Source organism: Thamnophis sirtalis, unplaced genomic scaffold (assembly GCF_051295495.1).
Source record: "Thamnophis sirtalis isolate CommonGarterSnake01/CBP01778 unplaced genomic scaffold, rThaSir2_p1.2 scaffold_14, whole genome shotgun sequence".
Classification (NCBI taxonomy): domain Eukaryota; kingdom Metazoa; phylum Chordata; class Lepidosauria; order Squamata; family Natricidae; genus Thamnophis; species Thamnophis sirtalis.
Window position 1 is genome coordinate 28,860,589 of NW_028261394.1, and position 22,000 is coordinate 28,882,588.

The 22,000-nt window shown below is 43.5% G+C and overlaps 1 protein-coding gene across 2 annotated transcripts in view; it reads right to left on the reverse strand.

The window, feature by feature from the left end:
- BBS2 (Bardet-Biedl syndrome 2) overlaps positions 1–18,327 on the reverse strand; it is a 39,655-nt gene extending 21,328 nt beyond the window's left edge. Inside the window, exons 1-5 of one of the 2 annotated variants that reach the window (XM_087729122.1) lie at positions 18,162–18,327; positions 15,241–15,468; positions 12,299–12,424; positions 11,181–11,243; positions 7,755–7,832 (exon numbers count right to left, since the gene is read on the reverse strand). In XM_087729122.1, the coding sequence (XP_087585248.1) occupies positions 7,755–7,832; positions 11,181–11,243; positions 12,299–12,424; positions 15,241–15,468; positions 18,162–18,278 (612 nt within the window). In that variant the 5' untranslated portion in view covers positions 18,279–18,327. The remainder of the gene's footprint in view (positions 1–7,754; positions 7,833–11,180; positions 11,244–12,298; positions 12,425–15,240; positions 15,469–18,161) is intronic. The other variant, XM_087729120.1, reaches the window with a different exon arrangement.
- Between the last annotated feature and the right edge of the window lie 3,673 nt (positions 18,328–22,000).

Sequence of the window (22,000 nt, forward strand, 5' to 3'; positions counted from 1 at the left end):
GAAAAAAAATGACTTATGACTGTTTTTCACACTTACAACCTTTGTAGCATCTCTGTGGTCATGTGATAAAAATTCAGATGCTTGGCAACTACCATGTACTTATGACGGTTGCTGTGTTCTGGGGTCATGTGATCACTTCTGTGACCTTCTGACATGCAAACTCAATGGGAAAGGCAGATTCATGTAACAACCGTGTTACTAACTTAACAACTGCAGCGACTCACTTAACAACGGTGGCAAGTAAGGTCATAAAAGGGGGAAAAACTCACTTAAAAAATGTCTCACTGAATAACAGACATTTTGTTTGTTTGTTTGTTTGTTTATTGGATTTATATGCCGCCCTTCTCCCAAGGAATCAGGGCAGCGTACAACATTAAAAAAAAACATATTACAAAAGTTTTTTTAAAAAAGTAGATAAGAGTATCCAAAAAACAAACCCAATTAAGATTAACAATAACATTTAAAATTTGATTAGAATTAACAATAATCAATCACTTATTTTATTTTGTTCAGGCCAGGCTGGCTTGCTGGAAAAGCCATCTTTTTAGGGTGCGTCGGAAGGACTGGGGATTATACGAAGCTCCGGGGGCAGCTCATTCTAGAGGGAAGGTGCTCCCACAGAGAAGGCTCTCCCCCTGGGGGTCACTAGCTGACACTGTCTGGCAAATGGCAGCCTGAGGAGGCCAACTCTGTGGAATCGCACTGGACGGTGGGAGGCTACTGGTGGCAGTAGGTGGTCTCGCAGGTAGCCTGGGCCTAAGCCATGGAGCACTTTAAAGGTCATAATTAGTACCTTGAATCGGGAATTTGGACTCAATTGTGGTCGTAAGCCGAGGACTACCTGTAATGCAGCCAATCTTTTTCTTTTTTTAAGAAGTCAAGAGTCCTCTTGATCGCCTGGCTTTGAAACAAATCAGCCCAGATTCTCAACTGTTTAAAAGCAAGGCAACTTTTGTGTCCTAAAATATATTACAGATCTCTGTTGAGGGTCACTGGGTAGATTATTGAGAAAGACTGCAAAAACTATTTAGATCGGATTCTGATTCTTCTTCTTGTGCCCTGTACGTCATCGGACGTTGGCGATCATGTTGGCGATCCTATTTTTATCAACAGCCGCATGAAAAAGTCCTGCTGAGTTTTGTCCAAACCGGCCCTTTAGACTTTGAAGCCCTGATGTTCTTCTTCTGCCTGGACTTTCTTTGCCTTCAATCTTTCCTTGGAGGATTAAGTGAAGGATGGCGTATTTTTTCCGAGTGTCACATCCCATGTCCAAAATATTCTAACTTTCTCTTTTTGATGGTTTTGATGATTTCCCTTGGCTTCCCCATGTGGCTCATCACCTCCTCGTTTCTGATTTTGTCAACCCAACAAACAGCCGCCTGTCAATCCACATTTCAATTTTTCCAGTCCCTTCAAGTGGCTTTCTGTCAGAGACCAACTCTCCACCCTGTAGAGCAGGATAGAAAAGATGTAGCATCTGACAAGCCTGATTTTCAGACTTAGTCTTATGTCGTGACTGCAGAAGATCTTTTTTCATTTAGATCTGATGTTGGGAATTAATTCCCAGTGCTGTTTAATTTATGTCTCTTGGGAATATACTTTTCACACGAGGCACCAATGGGTGGATCGCCGAATGCCAATAAAAAGCAAAATAAAGCACTTGTGCCAAGCCCCCTGAGCTTAAGATGTAAGAACGAATATTACAAGGATTACTAAACAAACTCCAACTGGAACCAATAAAAGAAATGGGGTAAACCCCCCCCCAAAAAAAAATGTTTTTCCCACTGAAAAAAAAATATCTCTGGCAAAGTGACTGGAGTTAGCATCAAAAGATCTTGTTGAAGCAGGAATGATATTCCATGTCATAATTAAATCTTAACAACAGAGCCAAATTATTCCCAGAAAAGGGGGAACCCGCTTCTATCTTGGTGTGTTGAAGGCTAAAATTGCATCCATGAGCAGTGTTTGTTCTCTTCTCTACTTCAGTCACATCCGAAGCTGGAAACTCCAGGAGTTGAAGGCCCATAACATCTCGGAAATGTCAAGTTCGCAGAGACCCTTTAACCTGCCTACCAAATATGTCTGTGGGAATCAGGTGCGAAAGCTTTTAGTAAGCTGTCCTTCTTTAAAAGAGAATATTTGTAGCTCAGGGTTGAACTATGGGGTCCTTGGTGCTCTCCGAGCTTGGTTTTCTTGCAGACATTTCATGACCCAGTTAGGTAACATCATCAGTGCTAGAAGGGAGTGGAGTTTTCAGGGAGGAGGAGGAGGTAGTGTTGTCAGAGCTTGGTAGTTTTCTTGCAGGTGTTTCATTGCCAAGCTATTAACATCATCAGTGATCTTATCTAGTACACTGATGATGTTATCTAGTTTGGTAATGAAACATCTGCAAGAAAACCACCAAGCTCAGAAAGCACCAACTACCCCCCCTCCCTATGTTTCTTCCTTCCTTGCTCTTCTACTGGTCACCTCTACTAATTCAAATGCATGTGAGGCACAGAGCAAGCAATATTTTTGGCCAATCTCTGTCATTAAACTCACATTGACCACAAGTTTTGTGACTGAGAATGAGGTAAAGAGTAAAAGTAGTAAGTAAAAAGAAACTCGTTCAGCACTACAGACAATGTCCAAACAGAGACACAACCTCATTTCCTATTAACACACGGGGTTAAATATGTCATCAAGTACCATACCAACATTTCTTGAAACCTTTTTGAAAAAAGTGGAAAATATAGGAGGGTACAATTAGAGCATGTGGACGCCAAAAATTACATGCACCCAACCTGTTTCTGATTAGCTTTGGCACATAAGCACCCTTGACCAAGTGACTAAGGATGATGGGTGCTGTAATTCCAAGCAGCCATTTGAAGCAAACAGTTCTGAAAAAAAAAAAATTCCCAGGAGGTCTGCCTTATCCTACTTTTACATGTCACTGAAGAGTTAACACATCAACAAACCCTGAACAGAACCACTCTAAACAATGCTAGAGGTAATGGTTTCCTTTTCCAGTCATGTTCAATTGTAGGGAGTGATGCCCAGCTCCGTTTCTTAGCTGAGGCAGTGGTCATGTGGCCAGCGTTACTATATGCTGAGGCACCCAGAATGCTGAAGTGGTACCTAGTTATCTACTCGCATTTGCATGCTTTCGAACTGCTAGGTGGGCAGAGAGACAGACAGACAGAGAGACAGACAGACAGAGGAATACAACTTCTTTGCAATAAGTGACTGTAGATAACAGGGTATGTAAGAAAAATCCATGAACCTGGGATTCAGCAGCTGCTGTGTGTCTTACAAATGGAAAGCTAACTGCAATGGCAGGTGCCTCTCATTCCACTCAGATTAGCAATCTGAGGCTCCCAGCTTCTCACCACATTAGACTAAGTTAGCAACTGTGATCCAACTTAGAGAGGGAAAGCTACAGCTCTTCACATTTGGATCATTTCTCACTTGGATCTTTATGGGTGAATTGCAAAGGATGCCTGTGAAGATAGTCTGGCAAATTCTCCCATCCGAGGTAGAAATTCTGTAAAATTTATGTTTTACCAGCTCACTGAGGTATAAGGAGTCCTCCCCTCACAAGCAAAATTGGGGCCAGAATTTTCTTTGCTAAGCAAGGCAGTGGTTAAGTTTGTTGTGCCTGATTTCGCCACCTAATTTTTTGCCACATTTGTGCCGTGAATCACTAAAGTTGTTAAGTGACTCACACCATTGTTAAACGAATCCAGCTTCCCCACTTACTTTGCCTGTTGGAAGCTGACTGAAAAGGTCTCAAGTGGTGCTCGCATGATGCTGGGATGTTGCAACCATGGTAACTACGCGCCTGCTGCCAAACACCCCAATCACATGACTACGGGGAGGCTGCGATGGTCGCAAGCAGAGGGACAATTCACTTTTTTCCAGTGCCCTTGTAAAATTTAAATAGTCACGGAACAAATGGCTGTATGCCAAGGGATACCTGTCTCCTTGTGCACACTGAACATGTCTCCAGACTCCCATTCTTATTTCTTGGGCCTTTTGCCAAGTCTGCCCCCAAAAGGTCCAAGAGATAATCTTTCAAGAACAGGCATTTTGACTGCAGCTCAAAGAAACTCATCAACGCCCCATTATGTTCTTTCCAGCATTGAACAGAAAGCTTGTTTCCCATTTTTTTCTTCTACATATTTAATACTTTTTAGATACCTTCCTTTTTTTTTGCTGCGGATTTGTACAGAGGACTATTAGTACAGGCTGGTCCATCAATAAATAATGGGAGTCTTCTACCCTGCCAAGGACGCTGGACAGAAGCCATCTGGCCCTTCTCCAGCCATGCCTACAGACAAGGAATTCAAGTCTTCTTGCAGAGCCCCCTGAGCATTTGGCCTGCTGCTGCCCAAACAGTCATTGTTGCTAAATGTTACGCTGGGTAGAAATGAGGACATGTTTTCCCCACCACGATACAGAGATGTTATCTCTTGGAATTTTCCTAACTGCTTTTAAAGTTGCTTTGGAGTTAAGCTATTTTATTCCACTTCCAAAAGCAGATTTTTCCCCCCATAGCAGACTTCTTGGATCACATAGAGCCTCCATCTTCATTCTAAGTGGTTTGTGGCAGAATCAGAACTGTTTAAATTCCTTTGTCATTACAAAATGATCTGTCTTGTTGTCTCTCTGTGTGTCTCTGTCTCTCTCTCTCTCTCTCTCTCTCTCTCTCTCTCTCTCTGTGTCTGTGTGTCTGTGTGTCTGTGTGGGTCTCCCTATAATATACTAGAATACAGAACAGAATTGGAATGGAGCTTGGAGGAGTAGTTCAACCCCCTGCTCAAGCAGGGGACTCTATTCATTTCAGGGCAAATACTTGTCCAATCTCTTCTGAAAACTTCCAGTGATCGAGAACCTACAACCTTTGGAGTCAAGCTGTTTCACATTGCTCTCCTTGTCACCTTGAAATTGAAACATAGAAAAGTTCTACATTGGATCTCTCCTTGATAAGCTTCCATCCTTACTTTCTGTCCTGCCCTCAGGTGCTTTGGAGCGTAGGTTGATTTCCTCTTCTCTGTGAGAGCTCAAGTACTAGAAGGCCTAGGACTTGTCACCCCCTAGTCCTTCTCTTCATTAGGCTAGACATACCTAGTTCCCTTAACTGTTCATCATATGGTTTAATCTCCAGTCCCCTAATCATGATTTAGCCTCCAAAAACCTTTATTATCTTTGTTGCTCTTCACTGCACTCTTTCTAAAATCTCAACATCTTTTCTCTCCCTTGGTGGCCAAAATTGGACACAGGATTTCAAGTGTGGTCTCCCCAGCGGTACTAACATTTCGCATGGTCTTGGAATGACTTCATTGGCTTTTCCGGCAGCAACTTAAGTCTGAGGAACAGCATGCTGTCTGATCTATGAAGCCTGCAGAATATGAATATATTTTAGTGTCCCTAAACTTAGGATGCACAATCTGGAGCCCCAGGTTATACATAGCCCTTAACAGCCCCTTAGTGCAGCCCTCAGAGGCCCTCCAAAGTAGGTACCAAACTAAATCTGAATGCCAGAGAAAAAGGAAATGAATAATCACCCTGGCAATCATAATTCATCTCAATTAGCTTTAATTAAACTTAAATGCATTCAAGTTAAATCTGAATTAAGGGTTGACCTGGCCCTGCCTCTCTTTGGAGTATGCTTCCCATCTTCCTATGGAAGGCCTAGCACAGCCCTCAACTCCCAAAATATTGAACTCTGTCGTTCTCCAAGTTGTGATCACCAAGGTGTTTCCTGTTGCAGATGCTAAGACTGCTGCCCGGCAGGAGGTGGCAGGAGATTTGGGGTTGTCTAAAGGTGAAGGAAAGAGGGCAGCTGAGGAAGACAGCCGAGTCTGCTGCAAGGGTCTCTCTGCAAAGCAAAGTTCAGGGGAGGCAGTGAGCAAGCAAGGACTCCAATCACTTTGCATAGCAAAAGGGAAAAGAAGGACTCCACAAGGCAGGGATGGAGAACAGGAGGAAAAGTGAATGAGAAGAAGACCAAAGGGATGATGGAACTGAAGGGAAGGGAAGGGTTTGGGCAGCTCTTGATGTGAGGGTTTTCTGTATTATATCACCTTAGAAATTATCTTGGTTTCTGCCACCAAAGAGGGACTTTTAACAAAGTAGAGTTCTATTGTTCATTTTTGACCCACTGGTGTCTTTTGAATTAATGAACCAAGGTCATTCAGAGCTGCAAGCCCTAAGGAGCTAATCCTCAATCTTTTTGAGCTCTAATAAGCTTTACTTTCTGGCCTCTAGTTCATGTCTCTGGTCAACATGGAGACAGCTGTGGCAAACCCAGGAGCTGCATTGCCCCTAATATAGCTAGCCTGACCTTGGTTCTGGGTCTGGGGTTAATGCTTTGAGGAGCAGGGCTGTGGAGCTCAGTTTTAATGGTAGTTTTCCGTCTGGACTGCCTTATTTATATTTTTAATTTCTTTTAATTATTCATTAGATTTTGTAAGCAGCCCAGAGTCCACTGGGGTGGGTGACTGTGGTAAATCTAAACATTAATAATGACTCATCACTAAAACAAGAGCATTCATTCTGTTCCACGTAGAACAGTGGTTCTCAACCTTCCCAATGCCGCGACCCTTTAATACAGTTCCTCATGTTGTGGTGACCCCCAACCATTTTTCTGCAGAAAAATTATTTTTTATATTGCACTCAATCAGGGCTCCTCCAACTACGGCCCCTGGGATGGATACGTGCAATGAATGGTTGTGTTGCTGCAGAGAGTCTCCCCCTTTGGGGTCTTTTGTGGGGGTCGGAGAGGGGCAGAAATTCCGACTTGGGGTTTGCTTCAGCCTCTTGGTGAGGGGCTTTGGGCGAAGGCTGGAGGAAAGCGCTGCTGGTGGCGAAGAGCCGGAGGGCCTTGTTCCAGTGGGACTGCATCCTGGCCTGGAAATGGCTGACCCTCTCAGAACCACCATTTCTATATTCCCTTAATAGGACTACTCATTATCACAATAGAGAAAGCAAACCCCAAAATCTAAAGCGACAGGTAGCCCAAAACCTCTGTTGCTAAGTGAGGCAGTTGTTAAGTGAACATCGCCTCATTTTAAGACCTTTCTTGCCACAGTTACTAAGCGAATGTCTGCAAAGATCGCAAAAGGGGATTATCACACAGACACACATATATACACTGGGACACTGCAACCGTCATAAATATGAACCAGTTTCCAAGCATCTGAATTGTGATCACATGACCATGGGGGGCTGCAACAGTCGTGTGGAAAACGGTCCCTAAGTGCCATTGTAATTTTGAGCAGTCACTAAATGAATCACTGTAAGTTGAGGATTCCCTCGATTCCCGTTTCAGATTTCCTTTTGAATGAGGCTTATCAGACTGGCAGAAGGCAGAGAATCATCTAGAAAAGGCGACATCGATGTACTCCAGTGTATAATAAAAAATTTTTTACTGCTCTCATTATTATCTCTTTCTCCTGAATCCACTTCCCCACGTCTTTCATTTGGTCTTGAATAAAATTATTTGATTTATGTCCAATTTCTATTAACCAGTAAAAAAGGAGTTCAGCTACCGGGGGGGCCGGGGGGGGGGGGTGGAGAGAACAGCATAGCAGGCCTAGAGGAAACTTTTGAATATGCTGAGTGATAAAATGAGCTTTTCATCTATTTGAAGACTGTTGTATGGTCAAAAAGATTCCAAAACTTTACATTTCTCTCATCCTTCTATCTAAATTGAATCACCACACTAAACTGAATAACCACATAATTTTAGTATTTAATTCCTCCCCACTTACCTCGGTCTCAGACATTTCCGCCACAATCTCGTCTTCTTTAAAAACCCTAATATCAAAATCCTCAGATCCAACGAGAAGCTATTTGGGGCAGAGGGGGAGAGAGGGAGGGAGAGAGAGAGAAACCATGAAGCGTTTAACAGACCATATTTCCATTAATTTGCTCTTCTAGCTGCCAAAAGAGGAGAAACGTTAATGTGATCTGGCTTGTTGATTTCTAGACATCTTGGTGATTTATGGGGTGGAACGATGACAGTTGAAGTTATAAACATTTGAGAGCATCAGCAGAGGAAGGCTGTCTGACTCACAGCTTCAACACAACATGCTAAAATATATTCTAGAACAGGGGTCACCAACCTTTCGGACCTCAGAGACCACGAAATTCATAATTTTAAATCCCACGGACCACTAATATGATCTGCCTAATGACCAGCTGGGTGGGTGTGTCTAGATGGTCATGACTACTAGCCCCTCCACTGCCAGCCACTCCTTGCCTGCCCACCTGGGCTCCTTAGGACCCCAACAGGAAGCAGTTGTTGGAGCTAAGCAGCCACCACAAGAAAGAATTGGCAAAATAGCTGCCTCCGTTCAAATTGGGACTGGTTCAAATTGGGACTGAACGAAAAGGAGGCTCAGCAGAAGCCCCTCACTTTCCAAGCAGAGGGAAGACCTGCGGGAGTGCAAGGCCAGGTACCAGCACCTGGAGGCTCAGCAGGCTGAGATGGTCAGCCATTTCCAGGCCATGATGCAGTCCCACTGGAACAAGGCCCTCCGGCTCTTCGCCACCAGCAGCGCTTCCCAGCAGCTTTCGCCCAAAGCCCCTCACCAAGAGGCTGAAGCAGACCCCAAGTTGGAATTTCTGCCCCCCTCAAAAAGATTCCAGAGGGGGAAACGCAATATAAAAAATGCAAATAATTTTTCTGCAGACCACCAAAATTTTCTCGTGGACCACCAGTGGTCCACGGACCACCAATTGTTGACCGCTGTTCTAGAAAGTCCCAAAGGTGCTTTTTCAAGAGGCAACTGTTTTTCCCTGTAGACGTTTCGCTTCTCCTGCAAGAAGCTTCTTCCATTCAGGAGCTGAAGAAGCTTCTTGGATGAGAAGTGAAATATGTTCAAGGAAAAACAGACGCCTCTGGAAAAAGTACCTTTGAAACAACTATGACCTGGATGACTGAGAATCTCCCCAGACGTATTCTAGAAAGTGCTACAGATAAGATCAGGAAATTATTTCGTGGTTAGATGAACAGCCCAATTTATGATGTAGGGAACCAGGAAAAACTGTCTTGGTTGGCCTATTTTTCAAGTCCCGCAATTATGGCTGAAGTACTGTATATCCCAGATCAAACTTCAGTTTTAACCACTAAGCTGCACATCATCCCAAGAGTAAATATAATTTAGGGCAATAGTGCTCAACTCTGGAAATTTTAAGGTGTGCGGACCGACTCCCAGAATTCCCTAGTCTGCATGCTAGCTGGGGAATTCTGGGAGTTCCAATCCACAGGCCTTATGGTTGTCAGGGCGGAGAAACAAAGACTTGGGGCATGCAAAATATGGTTTGGGATTAAAAGGACCGACTCCCTTGGCCTGGGGCCACACGAGAGCAGTTCTTTGTCTTTACATGCAGGGCCCTTCCAGCAAATCGTCTTGCATTCCTGGTTTGGGAGGAGGCTGGGCTGGGAAAGCCCTTAGGGCATGTCATCCCAACTAGCCAGACAAGCAATGTCTCCCAGGACATACATGAAAGAGGAACCAAGAGAATTGGCGCTGGCTCTTAAAAGCAAGGAGGGATGTAACGCAGGTGCTGCAACCAAAGAAGCTGGGTGCTCGGACTGAACTTAGGAGACCTCGTGGGTTTCCATTCAGGGAGCTTCTTCTAAGGACTAGACCAGCAGTTCCCAACCTTTTTTGGGGCCGTGCCCCTCCTAAGCATCTCTAAAATCCTGATCCCCCCCCCCCCCGGTGACGTATCATTCTTACTTTACTCAAAAGTGAACTCTACTCACACAGAGTAAGCCTAAAAGGCCATTATCTGGGTTTAAACAAGGTTCAAATTGCCCCCATTAAAAATTGAGTTGTCCCCGCCCCGTGGGGTGTGGGGCCCACATTGGGAACCACTAGACTGGACCCTTGGATACTTTCTTCAATCGAAAATATAAAAGCATTAGTTGAGACCTGCTTCAAATGGGTGATTATATATATATTCAACCCCAACAAATGCAACAAGATACAACAAATGCAATCCATGTAACACCCCACAAAGCACGGAAAGTGTCAAGTGCTGGAATCCAGGAGTCCAGACGGTTCAAATTAATATATAGGTTGTATTGTATGCTAAAGCTCTCTACGAAAATCTGAACTACTAACAGTCAAAGAAATTGGCAATAGATAAGAGTCAGTGGAATTCAAGGAAGGCCGGACTTAGATCTCTTGTGGGCTTGAAGGAACTCAAGTCTGATGATGCGTTTGACTCCTCCCTCAGACTTAGTTTGAGCCTCTCCTACAGAAAGGTTTATTAAGGCTACCTATACCCAAGAATCTGGTCAATTAACGGTCAAAGCTAAATTGGTGCTAGATAAGGGTCATCGAAATTCATGGGGGTGGGCTGGACTCCAGATGTCAGGGATCCAAGTAAGACCCCCAACAAAAGAAGACTTTGAGGCTTGCGTGTCCTCAAGGTTCCATTTTGTTAGAGATGGCATATTGGCACATCTGGGAAAACCCAAATCTGAAAGTTTCCAGGTTTTCCCCACCCAAGTGAAAGTCCAAGTCCCTGCCCAGCACCCACATGTCCGTCACATGGTCCAACCAGGCACCATCCCAACTGAAGATGCCTCCCAGTCACACCCCTCCAGGTGCAGAGCAAGATGTCCTTGACTCTCTGAGAAAGGAATGTTATTATGACTATATATCTTCCATACTCCATATAATCCCCCCTCCCCTTTTCCCACCGCATTGAATGTGACAGGCCTGAAGGCCCAATGCAAAAGATGGCTTCCAGGCCTGACAATACGAACTACAGGTAGGCCTCAACTTACAGTTTGTTTAGTGACCATTCAAAGTTACAATGGTGGGACGAAATGTGACTTATGACCGTTCTTCACACTGTTGCAACATCCACATGGTTAGGTGGTCAAAATTAGAGGCCTGGTGCCTGACTCGTATTAATGACGATCACAGTGTCCCTGGGGTCCCCTTTTGCGGCTTCAAAGGGGAAGCCAGATTCGCTTAACAACCGTGTTACTAACTTACCAACTGAAGTGATTCATGTAACCACCGTGACAAGGAAGATTGCAAATTGGGGCAAAACTGACTTAACCCAATGTCTGACGTAGCAACAGAAACCTTGGGCCCAATGTGTAAGTTGAGGACTAGCTGTGCTAGTACTGCAATGGAAACATTAAGTTCATGCACATGCCAAAAACATACCTCTTTTTTCCCATCACCGTCGAAGTCGCAGAAGGCTAAAGTGCGAACATTGTCACCAGTCACCTATAATTGTATTTTTAAAAAAGTATTTCTTAGTTTAATCCGACCAAAGAGAAGTAACATCAGGAAAAAAAATTAAAAGATGCTCAGTATTTCATTGTACAGCGTCAAAATCTGTAGGAACTTTAGTGTGCTTGGTGGTTTCCTTGCGGACATTTCATTACCAAACTGGGTAACATCATCAGGGTTAGGAAAGGAAGGAGTTTGCTCTCGCTATATATTCTAGTGGCTTGCCCGGTCAATGTTGGTGGGATTAATGAATGCTTCGTTTAGCAAGAGAAACGTTGGGGGTTGTAAGTCGAGGACCTCCTGTACAAAATATTCTTTTGGTGTCTTTTTCAAAATGCCATCCATTCAGAAAAACTCTAGTGGCATGATGGCGAACCTACGACACGCGTGCCAGAGGTGACATGCAGAGCCCTCTCCGCTGGCATGTGTGCCATCAGCCCAGGTCAGATCTCTGTGGTGTTTCTTTCATGAGCTTCTGTTTCCCTGCGAAGGACGAAACAGAAGCTCGTGAAAGAAAAAGATCTGACCTCTTGCTGCTGGTGTTGGGATGACCTGCCTCCCGTTGGCCAACTGGTCTTCGGGTTTCTGCTGTGCATGCGTGCATGTCTGTGCATGCGTGCATGTCTGTGCATGCAAGCATTCACACACACGCACCTTTTGGTTTAGGCATGCACACGGGCAGTTTGGGCACTCAGTGTCTAAAAGGTTCGCCATCACTGGTCTAGTGGCTCACTAATACTGAACTTCTCAAAGCATCTGTGAGAACTTTTCCCTCACCTCCTTGCCCTGCAGAGAAATCCCAAAGGAAAACTGCCTTCACAAGACTAAGGCTCCACTGATCAGGAGCAATAGATGGGAAAAGGATTATCAATGCAACTTCCCTTCCACCATGCCTGGCTATAAAACCCCACAAGCCTTGGCAAGTTATTTTGGGCACAACCCCTCCACCACTAATCTTGAAATGATCGGTGGGCTCCCTTTATAAAATGGAAGTAATCATAGTGTTTGCTAGGAAGATAAATAAAACCCTATAATATATGCACACTCACCGTCCAGAACAGGTCTTTCCCTTCATAATTAAAGCCTTGCAAGGCACAGTTTCCGCCAATAACTGCTAAGGGGGAGGGAATGTCTCCCAGTGTTCCTATCACTATAGAGTTTGCTCCATCGGGAACCTGCAGGGAAACAACAGAAAAATCAATTTATCTGCAAATAAAGGTACCAAGGAAAAAAAAGTGAGATAAATTGGAGCATTCAGACGTTTCTCCACAATTGCTAGAGCTAGAAGCAATTCAGAGAAAGTTTTTAAAAATAAATACAATATAGTGTACTAAATACACTATGTTACGTTTTTGCTAGACTATGTTATGTTTAGCAAAAACATAACACAAGAGTATTTGCTACACTATGAAAAGGTAAAGGTTCTATGTGCTAGTCATTCCCAACTCTAGGGGGCGGTGCTCATCTCCGTTTCAAAGCCGAAGAGCCAGCGCTGTCTGAAGACGTCTCCGGGGTCATGTGGCCGGCATGACTAAACGCCAAAGGTGCACGGAACGCTGTTCACTTCCCACCAAAGATGGTTCCTATTTTTCTACTTGCATTTTTGCGAACTGCTAGGTTGGCAGAAGCTGGGACAAGTAACAGGAGCTCCCTCCGTTACGTGACGCTAGGCATTTGAACCGCCAAACTGCCGATCTTTCTGATCAACAAGCCCTTAGCCAAGGTCTTAGCCATTGAGCCATCCTACACTATGAAAGTTGGACCTTAAAAAAGTAAGACAGGAAGAAAATGGACTCATTTGAGCTGTTGTGTTAGAGAAGGCGCCTGCATATTCCTTGATATTCCGTGACCAATGAACAAGGACTGGAGCGTGTAACTCCAGACATGTCACTGGATGCAAAATCATGAAACTGCATCTCACTTACTTTGCCCTTGTCATGCGGGGGACTTCAACAGAGAAAGCAACGATGCTTGGAAGAGTTAGCAATGAAAGCAAACCAAAGAGTACAACAGCTGGGCACCATCAAAGCTGACACCAGCCAGAGCAACTCAGAAAAGTTGTGCAAGATCATAAGATGTGGAGAGACCACCTAGCCCAGGGGTCGGCAAACTTAAACACTCAAAAGAGCCATTTGGACCCGTTTCCCACAGAAAATAAAACACCGGGAGCCACAAAGGTCCTAACCGGAACACCCTGTTCAATTCTGGAGCTGACCGGAAGTTCAGTTCCCCCACCATAGAATCTCCTCCTACGATGGCATACTTTGTCCTCTGCCTGTCATAACCGAAAGCCCTATCAATTGCGGAGACCACTGGAAAACCCTCCCCTTGCCATAGAGTCTTCTCCTGGTGCACTGTGCTTCCCTCCCCCCACCCCCCGGAAACTCTTCTCAAAATTGTGGCACCAACCAGTGTTGGAGCCACAGCAGAGGGAGGAAAGAGCCACATGTGGATCCATAGCCGCAGTTTTCTGATCCCTGACCTAGCCCATAGAAATGGCCAAGACGGACACAACTGAATGGATAACAACATCATCAGGTAGCAAATAAACAAGCATGTTCGTTCATCTTTCCAAAGCTCCCACCTAGCCCGGTACAGGTAGTCCTCGACTTACAACAGTTCATTTAGTGACTGTTCAAAATTACGACGACACTAAAAAAAGTGACTTAGTAACGTTTTTCGCACTTATGACCGCTGCAACATCCTCATCATGATCACGTGATCAACATTTGGACACATTTGGACAACTGATTCATATGTATGACGGCGCTAGTGTCCCGGCCTTTGGCAACCTTCTGATAAGCGAAGTCAAGGAGGAAGCCAGATTCACTTAACAACCAGGTTACTAACTTCACAGCTGCAGTGATTTGCTTAAGAATGATGGCAAGAATGGTCGTAAAATGGGGTAAAATTTATGTAATAAATGTCTCCCTTAGCAACAGAAAGTTTGGGGTCAACTGTGGTTGTAAGTTGAGGACTATGTGAATTTTTTAATGCTTATAAACAATCAGTCTCTGGACGGATGTTAATCGTGATCAGGGTTGGATCTGCAAGAAGGTTAAACTTGCAATGTTCTATTTAATTCTGGAAGATTTCTTTTAAAAGGCAAAAATATTGTAAAACAGGAACGGGAGAAAAAACCCTTAATGTATCATTTCTACCTGTGCTATCTTTCAAGATTGGTCAGAAGTTTGATAATTGCCCATTAGCAAGGCATTTAATCAAGCCAAAATAAACAGCATTTTGCCATTGTCATACGGAGAGGAAGTCGACAAAAACAAAACTATCATTAATGCTTCTTTCATAGAAGGGTCTAGAAAATTACTGTTGTCCCTTTCAGGAACAATCCTGGATCAAATGTTGAATGACTCTTTGAGCAAGGCAAAGCCTAAAACACAAAACAATGACGGTTCCGGTGACTTACTCCACATTGATCTAACGTTGTCATCCACTAATGATGCCAAAAGCCAGCTGGCATGCACCATTAAATTATGAATTGAAAAAACAAAAACAAATTCTAATTTCCGATTCCAACCGAAGTAATTTGGAAGGCCTTTGGGAGACATAAAATATGCATCCTAAAAATTTGAGACTGTATCATTTCACTTCACATTTTGTCCCATAAAATAATAGTCCTATTAGGTCATATTAAACATAATAAATACACCTAAAAATAAATTGAGAGTTTCTCCAAACACAGATAAAACTTTCCTCTAGAACAAGGAAATAATCGGTTTCAAAGAAAATAATTAACATCTAGATCAAGGGGGTCAAACTCGAGGTCCGGGGGTCAGATCCCTGGAAACAGCGAAGGGCCAAACAGCAGTGCCTCTGTTAGTGAAAATATGTGAATTATGCAAATTATGTGAAATGGAAAGAAGGTAAATTCAAAGTTAAATTCAGGGATGGTATATTCGAGCACTGTAACAATTTAAAATTCAGCTGTTGATGTGTAATCCTGGGGAAAAACACACCAAAAAAATGAACTCACCCCAGCATAAAACAAATCAGCATTGTTGTGTACATCATATGCCAACAAACTGGTCCGTGTGCCAACTAGGAGGGAATCACAGCCAAGATCAGGGTTCAACAACCCTGCAGTCAAACAACTGACGGCTTCATTGATGTTCAGCAAAGAAATATCAGCATCATGGTTACTTAGTGCCAAGCGGTTTGCATTCATGTGCTGGCCACGTCCATGAGGATTGTGAATAAAAACCTGTTGGTATTAAACAAAGCATTAGCAGCAATAGAATAGAATAGAATAGAATTCTTTATTGGCCAAGTGTGATTGGACACACAAGAAATTTGTCTTGGGTGCATAATATGCTTTCAGTGTACATAAAAAGACAAGATACATTCGCCAAGAATCATAAGGTACAACATTTGAAGATAGTCATTGGGTACAAATAAGCAATCAGGGAACAATCAATATCAATATAAATTGTAAGGATACAAGCAACAAAGTTGCAGTCTTGCAGTTGTAAGTGGGAGAAGATGGGTGATAGGAACGATGAGAAGACTAATAGTAATAGTTATGCAGCCTTAATGAATAGTTTGACAGTGGTGAGGGAATTATTTGTTTGGCAGAGCAATAGTTTAACTAGTAGTAGTACAAATCCTTTCATGATCACTTCCACAAATCACAATAATTCCAAAATAATGTAGATTCTAATGCAGGAGTCTGCTGCATTAGACTGCAAGAGTCTGGAGGAGCTATGCTGGCTGGAGAATTCTGGGAGTTGAAGTCCACAAGTCTTAAAGTTGCCAAGTTTGAAGACCTCTGGTCTGATGTCTTCCTACATATCAGGTATCCCCAACTGATAGTGTCTGGGTAGTAATCCGCTTATCCTTGAGACAGGAGAAGTCCTCTGAAGGAGGAAAGTCAGAAGCATAGGCTTTATCCACTGAGATGAAGGATTCGGTTGTGGTTCAAAGGAGAATTCAGTAAGTAGATAACTTCTATTTGAGAAATAGTGTCCACCTCTATGGGCATCAACTCCATAGTAGATATACAGTTCCACAGAGTTGGAAGAGATCTTGAAGGTCTTCTAGTTCAATCCCTGATCAACCAGGAAACCCTATATCATCCTAGACAAATGGCTGTTCAATCTTTTCTTGAAAACCTCCTGAGATGGAGCACCCACAACTTCTGAAGGCAAGCTGATCCACTGATTAATTGGCCTCATTGTGGTAGATGACATATATCATCATATCAAGATATTCGACAAATATGAAGGTGATATGAGGACCAAGGGCTTCTGCCAGAAACAGGTCAAAATGGAAGGTTCAACCAATCAAAACTCTGTCCCTTTCAAATGCATGTCGCATGCATCACACCCATGGAAAAGGATCAGAAGGTGCATTGCCCACTAACCCTCCCTTGATAATGTTGTCCATCCCCTCAAACCTGTTTAATGGGCATAAAACAAAGCAGCAGTTTTCGCCAACATGGACACCCACCAGATGTGTGGACTTCATTTCCCAGAATTCCTCAAGCATCAAGGCCGGGGTGAGATTGACTAAAACTGGTTGAAATTGGAGAATGCTGAATACATCCCACGTCTTCCATCCATTTTATACAATAGGAATAGGATATATTTTTTTACGTTTTCCCTGTATATGTAACTGTAAACCACCTAGAGTTACCCAATGGTAAGATGGGCAGCCAGTAAATTTTAGGGATGGGGATGGTGTGGGTGTGGGTAGGGTAGAATAGAATAGAATAGAATAGAATAGAATAGAATAGAATAGAATAGAATGGAATAAGAATGGAGTAGAGGAGGAGGAGGAAGAGCAGAACGGAGCAGAGTATGAATAGAAGATAAGATAATATTGGAATATAGAATAGAATAGAATAGAATAGAGGAAGGGAAGAGAAGATAGAATGGAATGGAATAGATTATTGATTATAGACAATGGAATGGAATGGAATGGAATAGGAATGGAGTAGAGGAGGAGGAGGAGGAAGAGTAGAGCAGAGCAGAACGGAGCAGAGTATGAATAGAAGATAATATTGGAAAATTAGAATAGAATAGAATAGAATAGAATAGAATAGAATAGAATAGAATAGAATAGAATAGAATAGAATAGAGGAAGGGAAGAGAAGAGAAGATAGAATGGAATGGAATGGAGTAGATTATTGATTATAGAGCATGGAATGGAATGGAATGGAATGGAATGGAATGGAATGGAATGGAATGGAATAGAATAGAATAGAATAGAATAGAATAGAATAGAATAGAATAGAATAGAATAGAATAGAACAGAACAGAACACTTTATTGGCCGTGTGATTGGACACACAGAAGGAATTTGTCTCCAGTGCATAAGCTCTCAGTGTACATACAAGTGACAAGTTGACAATCATGATCATAAAATGCAATAGTTATAAATCACAGATACAGCACTCAGTGATAGGATAGTGATAGGATATTAAAGCAATCAACATAAAAGTTACAGTCATTAAGAATCTAGGGAAATAGAGAATAGGAAATAGATGAGAAGGGTAATAAGTAATAACACCCTTACTAGCTGGTTTGACATCCCAGGGCATAGGCATTGTTATGGGAATTAATTGTTTAATACAGTGACAGCATGGGGAAGGGGTGGGGGTGGATCTGTGTTTGTGCCTGGTTGTTTTGCCGTGCAAATTATAACATGCAAATTGCAAATATGTCTTTTATAAAATGTGCACTGCAATCTGTATAAACCTAGGATTTATATTTATCGAGTCAGGAGTAAGCGGTCAATGCAAACCCAGGCGGGGGAATTACCACCAACACAAAATTGCCCCCTGCCCGACACGCCCAGAAAGCCTCGGTGGGGCTGCAAAGTGGGGCGGAGGGCGCCCGTGGAAGGCCGGGGACTCCCCCTCCCGTGCGCCCCAGCTCCCCGGGTGGAGTCGGGATACCTTGCCGGCTTGCGTGGCCGCCGTCAGGCACGGGTGGGTCCCGTCGTACCTGCCCAGCGCCACGCCGCGGGGCAGGATTTTGTGGTTGAGCTTCAGGCTGAAGACCGGCACGAGCATGGCGTCGGCGTCGGCGTCGGCGGCCGGCCTGGGCCTCTCCGGGCGGCCCGCGAAGCGAGGAAGGATCCGTTGCTATGGAAACCGCAGCAGGCCGCAAGCCGGGCCTGCGAGGCGGCAGCGGATGAAAGCAGCCTCTCTCGCGGGCGCTAATTTAATAACCGCCCCTCGCCCGCATCTTTCCCCTCCCGAAATACTACTCCCATTAACCCCAGCTGGCCGAGGAAGATGGGAGTTGTAGTCCGGGAACGGCCGGAGCGGCGCCCGCATCGCAGCCCAGGGAAGATGGAGGTGGATTCAGTCCCTTCCGCCCTCCCATTTTGAAAGAGTTCGGGATTCCTAGGGCAGAGAAGTTAGTTGGGCCTGGTTTAGATTCGCTGTTTTGGAAAGCACCGATTGGGGTTGTTTTGCTCTGCAGGGAGCAACGTCGTGATTGGCAGGGCCCAGCCTGGGAGCCGCTAGGATGGGAGGCCACCCAAAAATCCTACCCCAAAATGAGTACTAATCATTGTATGCATGCATGCGTGCATGTGTGCAGGACCAAGGCAGAGCTTTTGTGCTATCCTCAACAGAGGGCAGCCTGCAGCTGAGTTTGAAATTGCTGAACAGGGCTAGATCTGGTTTGGGCTTGGATGGAGCACCAACAGGAAATCCTACACATCAGGGTCCTGTCCCCCCCCCAAAAATGGCAAACTATTTGTGTGCTGCTGCTGAAAAAAAAGTGCCTTGTTGCATGTAAAAAGACCCCCACCTCCAGGATTCAACCAGCTCTGATTTAGAGTTTACAGGATGCTTGGATGGAAGGGCTGTAAACCAGATTAAGAAAAGCAGGGGGGGGAGGGGGGGTTGTATGTCTAAAACGGCATCTGTATCTGTATGTTTTACTTTATATTGTTATGTATGATTTGTCTTGTTTATGTCGTTGTATTTATGTCGCTGTATTGGGTTTTTCTGTTTTTTAAAGGTAATGTTTAATAAAAACTATATTTAAAAAAAAAAAAAAAAAGCAAACGTGGCCAATCCTCACATGTTATTTTCGAAAACTACTACTAGCATGTCTATATGCAACTCAAGGGTATCAAAAGATTCAGCCGATGGGAATAGCATCAGGGTGATGAGTAAATGGATGGGAGACCACACAAAGTACTAGAGCTGAAGGCTAGCCCTACAATAGCATTTTTTTTCTTTTGGTAAGCAATTTTTGGGGCAATGTTTCTCAGTCTTGGCTATTTTATTTTGGTTGCTGGAACTGGGTATTACTAGTCTGATGAAAAGAAGAACTAGGGGAGACATAATAGCAGTATTCTAATATCTCAGGGGCTGCCACAAAGAAGAGGGAGTCAACATATTTTCCAAAGCAGCTGAATACAGGACAAGAAGCAATGGCTGGAAACTAATCAAGGAGAGAAGCAACCTAGAACTAAAGGAGAAATGTCTTTAACAATGAGAACAATTAATCAGGGGAACAATTTGCCTCCAGAAGTTGTGGATGCTCCAACACAGGAGGCTTTTAAGAAGAGATTGGACAACAATTTATCTTAAATGGTATAGGGTTTCCTGCCTAAGCAGGGGGTTGGACTAGAAGACCTCCAGGGTCCCTTCCAACTCTGTTATTCTATATTGTAAGGTCATTGCCGGGAAGGCATTCTCCATATTCAGTATTTTCAATGGAACTGTTCCTCAAACTGAATTCAGTTTGATTACTTTGGAAAAGCCTCTTCATCATCTTTTCACCCTCTAGATGATAAAGATTTCTCAGGAAACCGAACAACACAACAGCTAGTTTCACTGGCTTTGGCATAGTCACTTTTCTTGTTCTGCTTGTCTGCAACAATTCCTACAGAAAGTACAGTAATATACCTTCAAGGGTTCCTTCCTTCCCAAAGTGATAAGATATTCCAGTCCTCTGCCCAAAAATAAAAGCTTTTTTGTAGCCAAACATATTGTTGTAAACGCTGGGCTGTGACCGTAATAAAAAATATTATTACATATTGTGTAATTTAGATGCTTCTTTCTCTGAGATGCTTGTTGGTGGTGCTTAAAATAGAATTGTTGAGATTTTCAAACACTCTGAAAATAAGTATGTGTAATCTTTATTGTCATTGTACTTAAATTCAACGAAATTGGTTTTAACTTCACTGGTGCAAAATTACAGCAGAAACTAAAAAAGAAAGAAAAAGAAACTAGCATGTGCATGGAGTGATTGTGCTTGTATTTAAAAGTCTGACAGCCCAAGGATAGAAACTATCTTTAAACCTATTTGTTTGGCTGGCTATACTTTGATGCCTTCTGCGCGATGGTAGAAGTGCAAAGAGACACTGACCAGGATGTGAATCATCTCTGAGTATCTTCCTTACTCTGTTAACGCAGCGAGATCCGGCGGTGTCATCCAGTGGTGTCAGAGGGCAACCAATGGTTTCTTATGCCAAATTTATCACTCTCTGTAGTGCCTTCCTGTCCGCAGCTGTTAATCCAGCATACTATACTGTAATGCAATATGTGAGGACACTTTCTGTGGTGGACCGATAGAAAAAGGTCATCAGCCGTTGTTCCACCTGATTTTTCTGCAGGACTCTAAGGAAATGAAGTCTCTGTTGGGCCTTTCCAATCACCAGAGACGTGTTGTTTTTCCAGGTGAGATCTTGACTAATAAGCACTCCCAAGAATTTAAAGGAGGAAACCCTCTCCACACAGCCCCACTCGATATACAGTGGGGCAGGTTCCCTTCTGTGCTTCCAGAAATCTAGCACCATCTCCTTTGTCTTACTAGTATTTAGTTGTAAGTTCTTTCTTGAAAATATGAAGTTGGTCCATATCTTGACACTGTTCATCAGGGGTTGAACACAGAGACTGTATCATAGAGGTTCAGTCTCTGTCCTGCAGGAGCATTGAATTGAAAGCCAGCTAAGAAATGAAAAACACTTGCACAAAACAGAAATGTCGTGTTTTTTCCTCTCAACCCACACTTGGAAGAAGAGACCGCACAAATAAAAGGCAAGATGGAGATTTGAACGGAGCTGCATTTGCCGAAGCTTATACAATCATAGCCTCATAGACCATTTATCTTCCAGTTATCAGATATCAATCCTCAGTGTTGGGGGGGGGGGGAGCAACAGGTAGGGCAGGATGGACTGACATGAGAAACTGGTATCTTACCAATCATCCTCAGAAGTGATAGACTTAATTCTTACACAAATTACAGTGCCAATGTTGCAAATAGGGAGTGACTATTGGCTACGTGATTACATACCGTGTTCAGGCAGATAAGTTATAAAGCTTGTGGTTGCATTCATATTAGATGCTAAGCTTCATGATTTCCTTTAGTGCTTTAATCTGTCTCTCAGACACACACACACAGAGAGACTTAAGGTGTGTCTCCATGTCTTGTACAAACCCAAAAAACTGAAAGACTTGGAAAGTTTTTGGACTAAAACAAGCATCTCCCCTCATTCAGTACCTGAATTCATTAGAGCTACAGATGCAAAATGGGGACACACAAATATGGTGGACGCCCACTGGAATTAATCTTGGTGTCAATGTACTTGTAGAGAAATGAGTAAACTACAGGTAGACCTCAACTTACAACAATTCGTTTACCGTTCAAAGTTACCGTTCAAAGTTACAACAGCACTGAAAAAAGTGACTTGTGGCCATTTTTCACACTTATGACCATTGCAGCATCCCCATGGGCACGTGATCAAAATTCAGATGCTTGTGCAACTGGC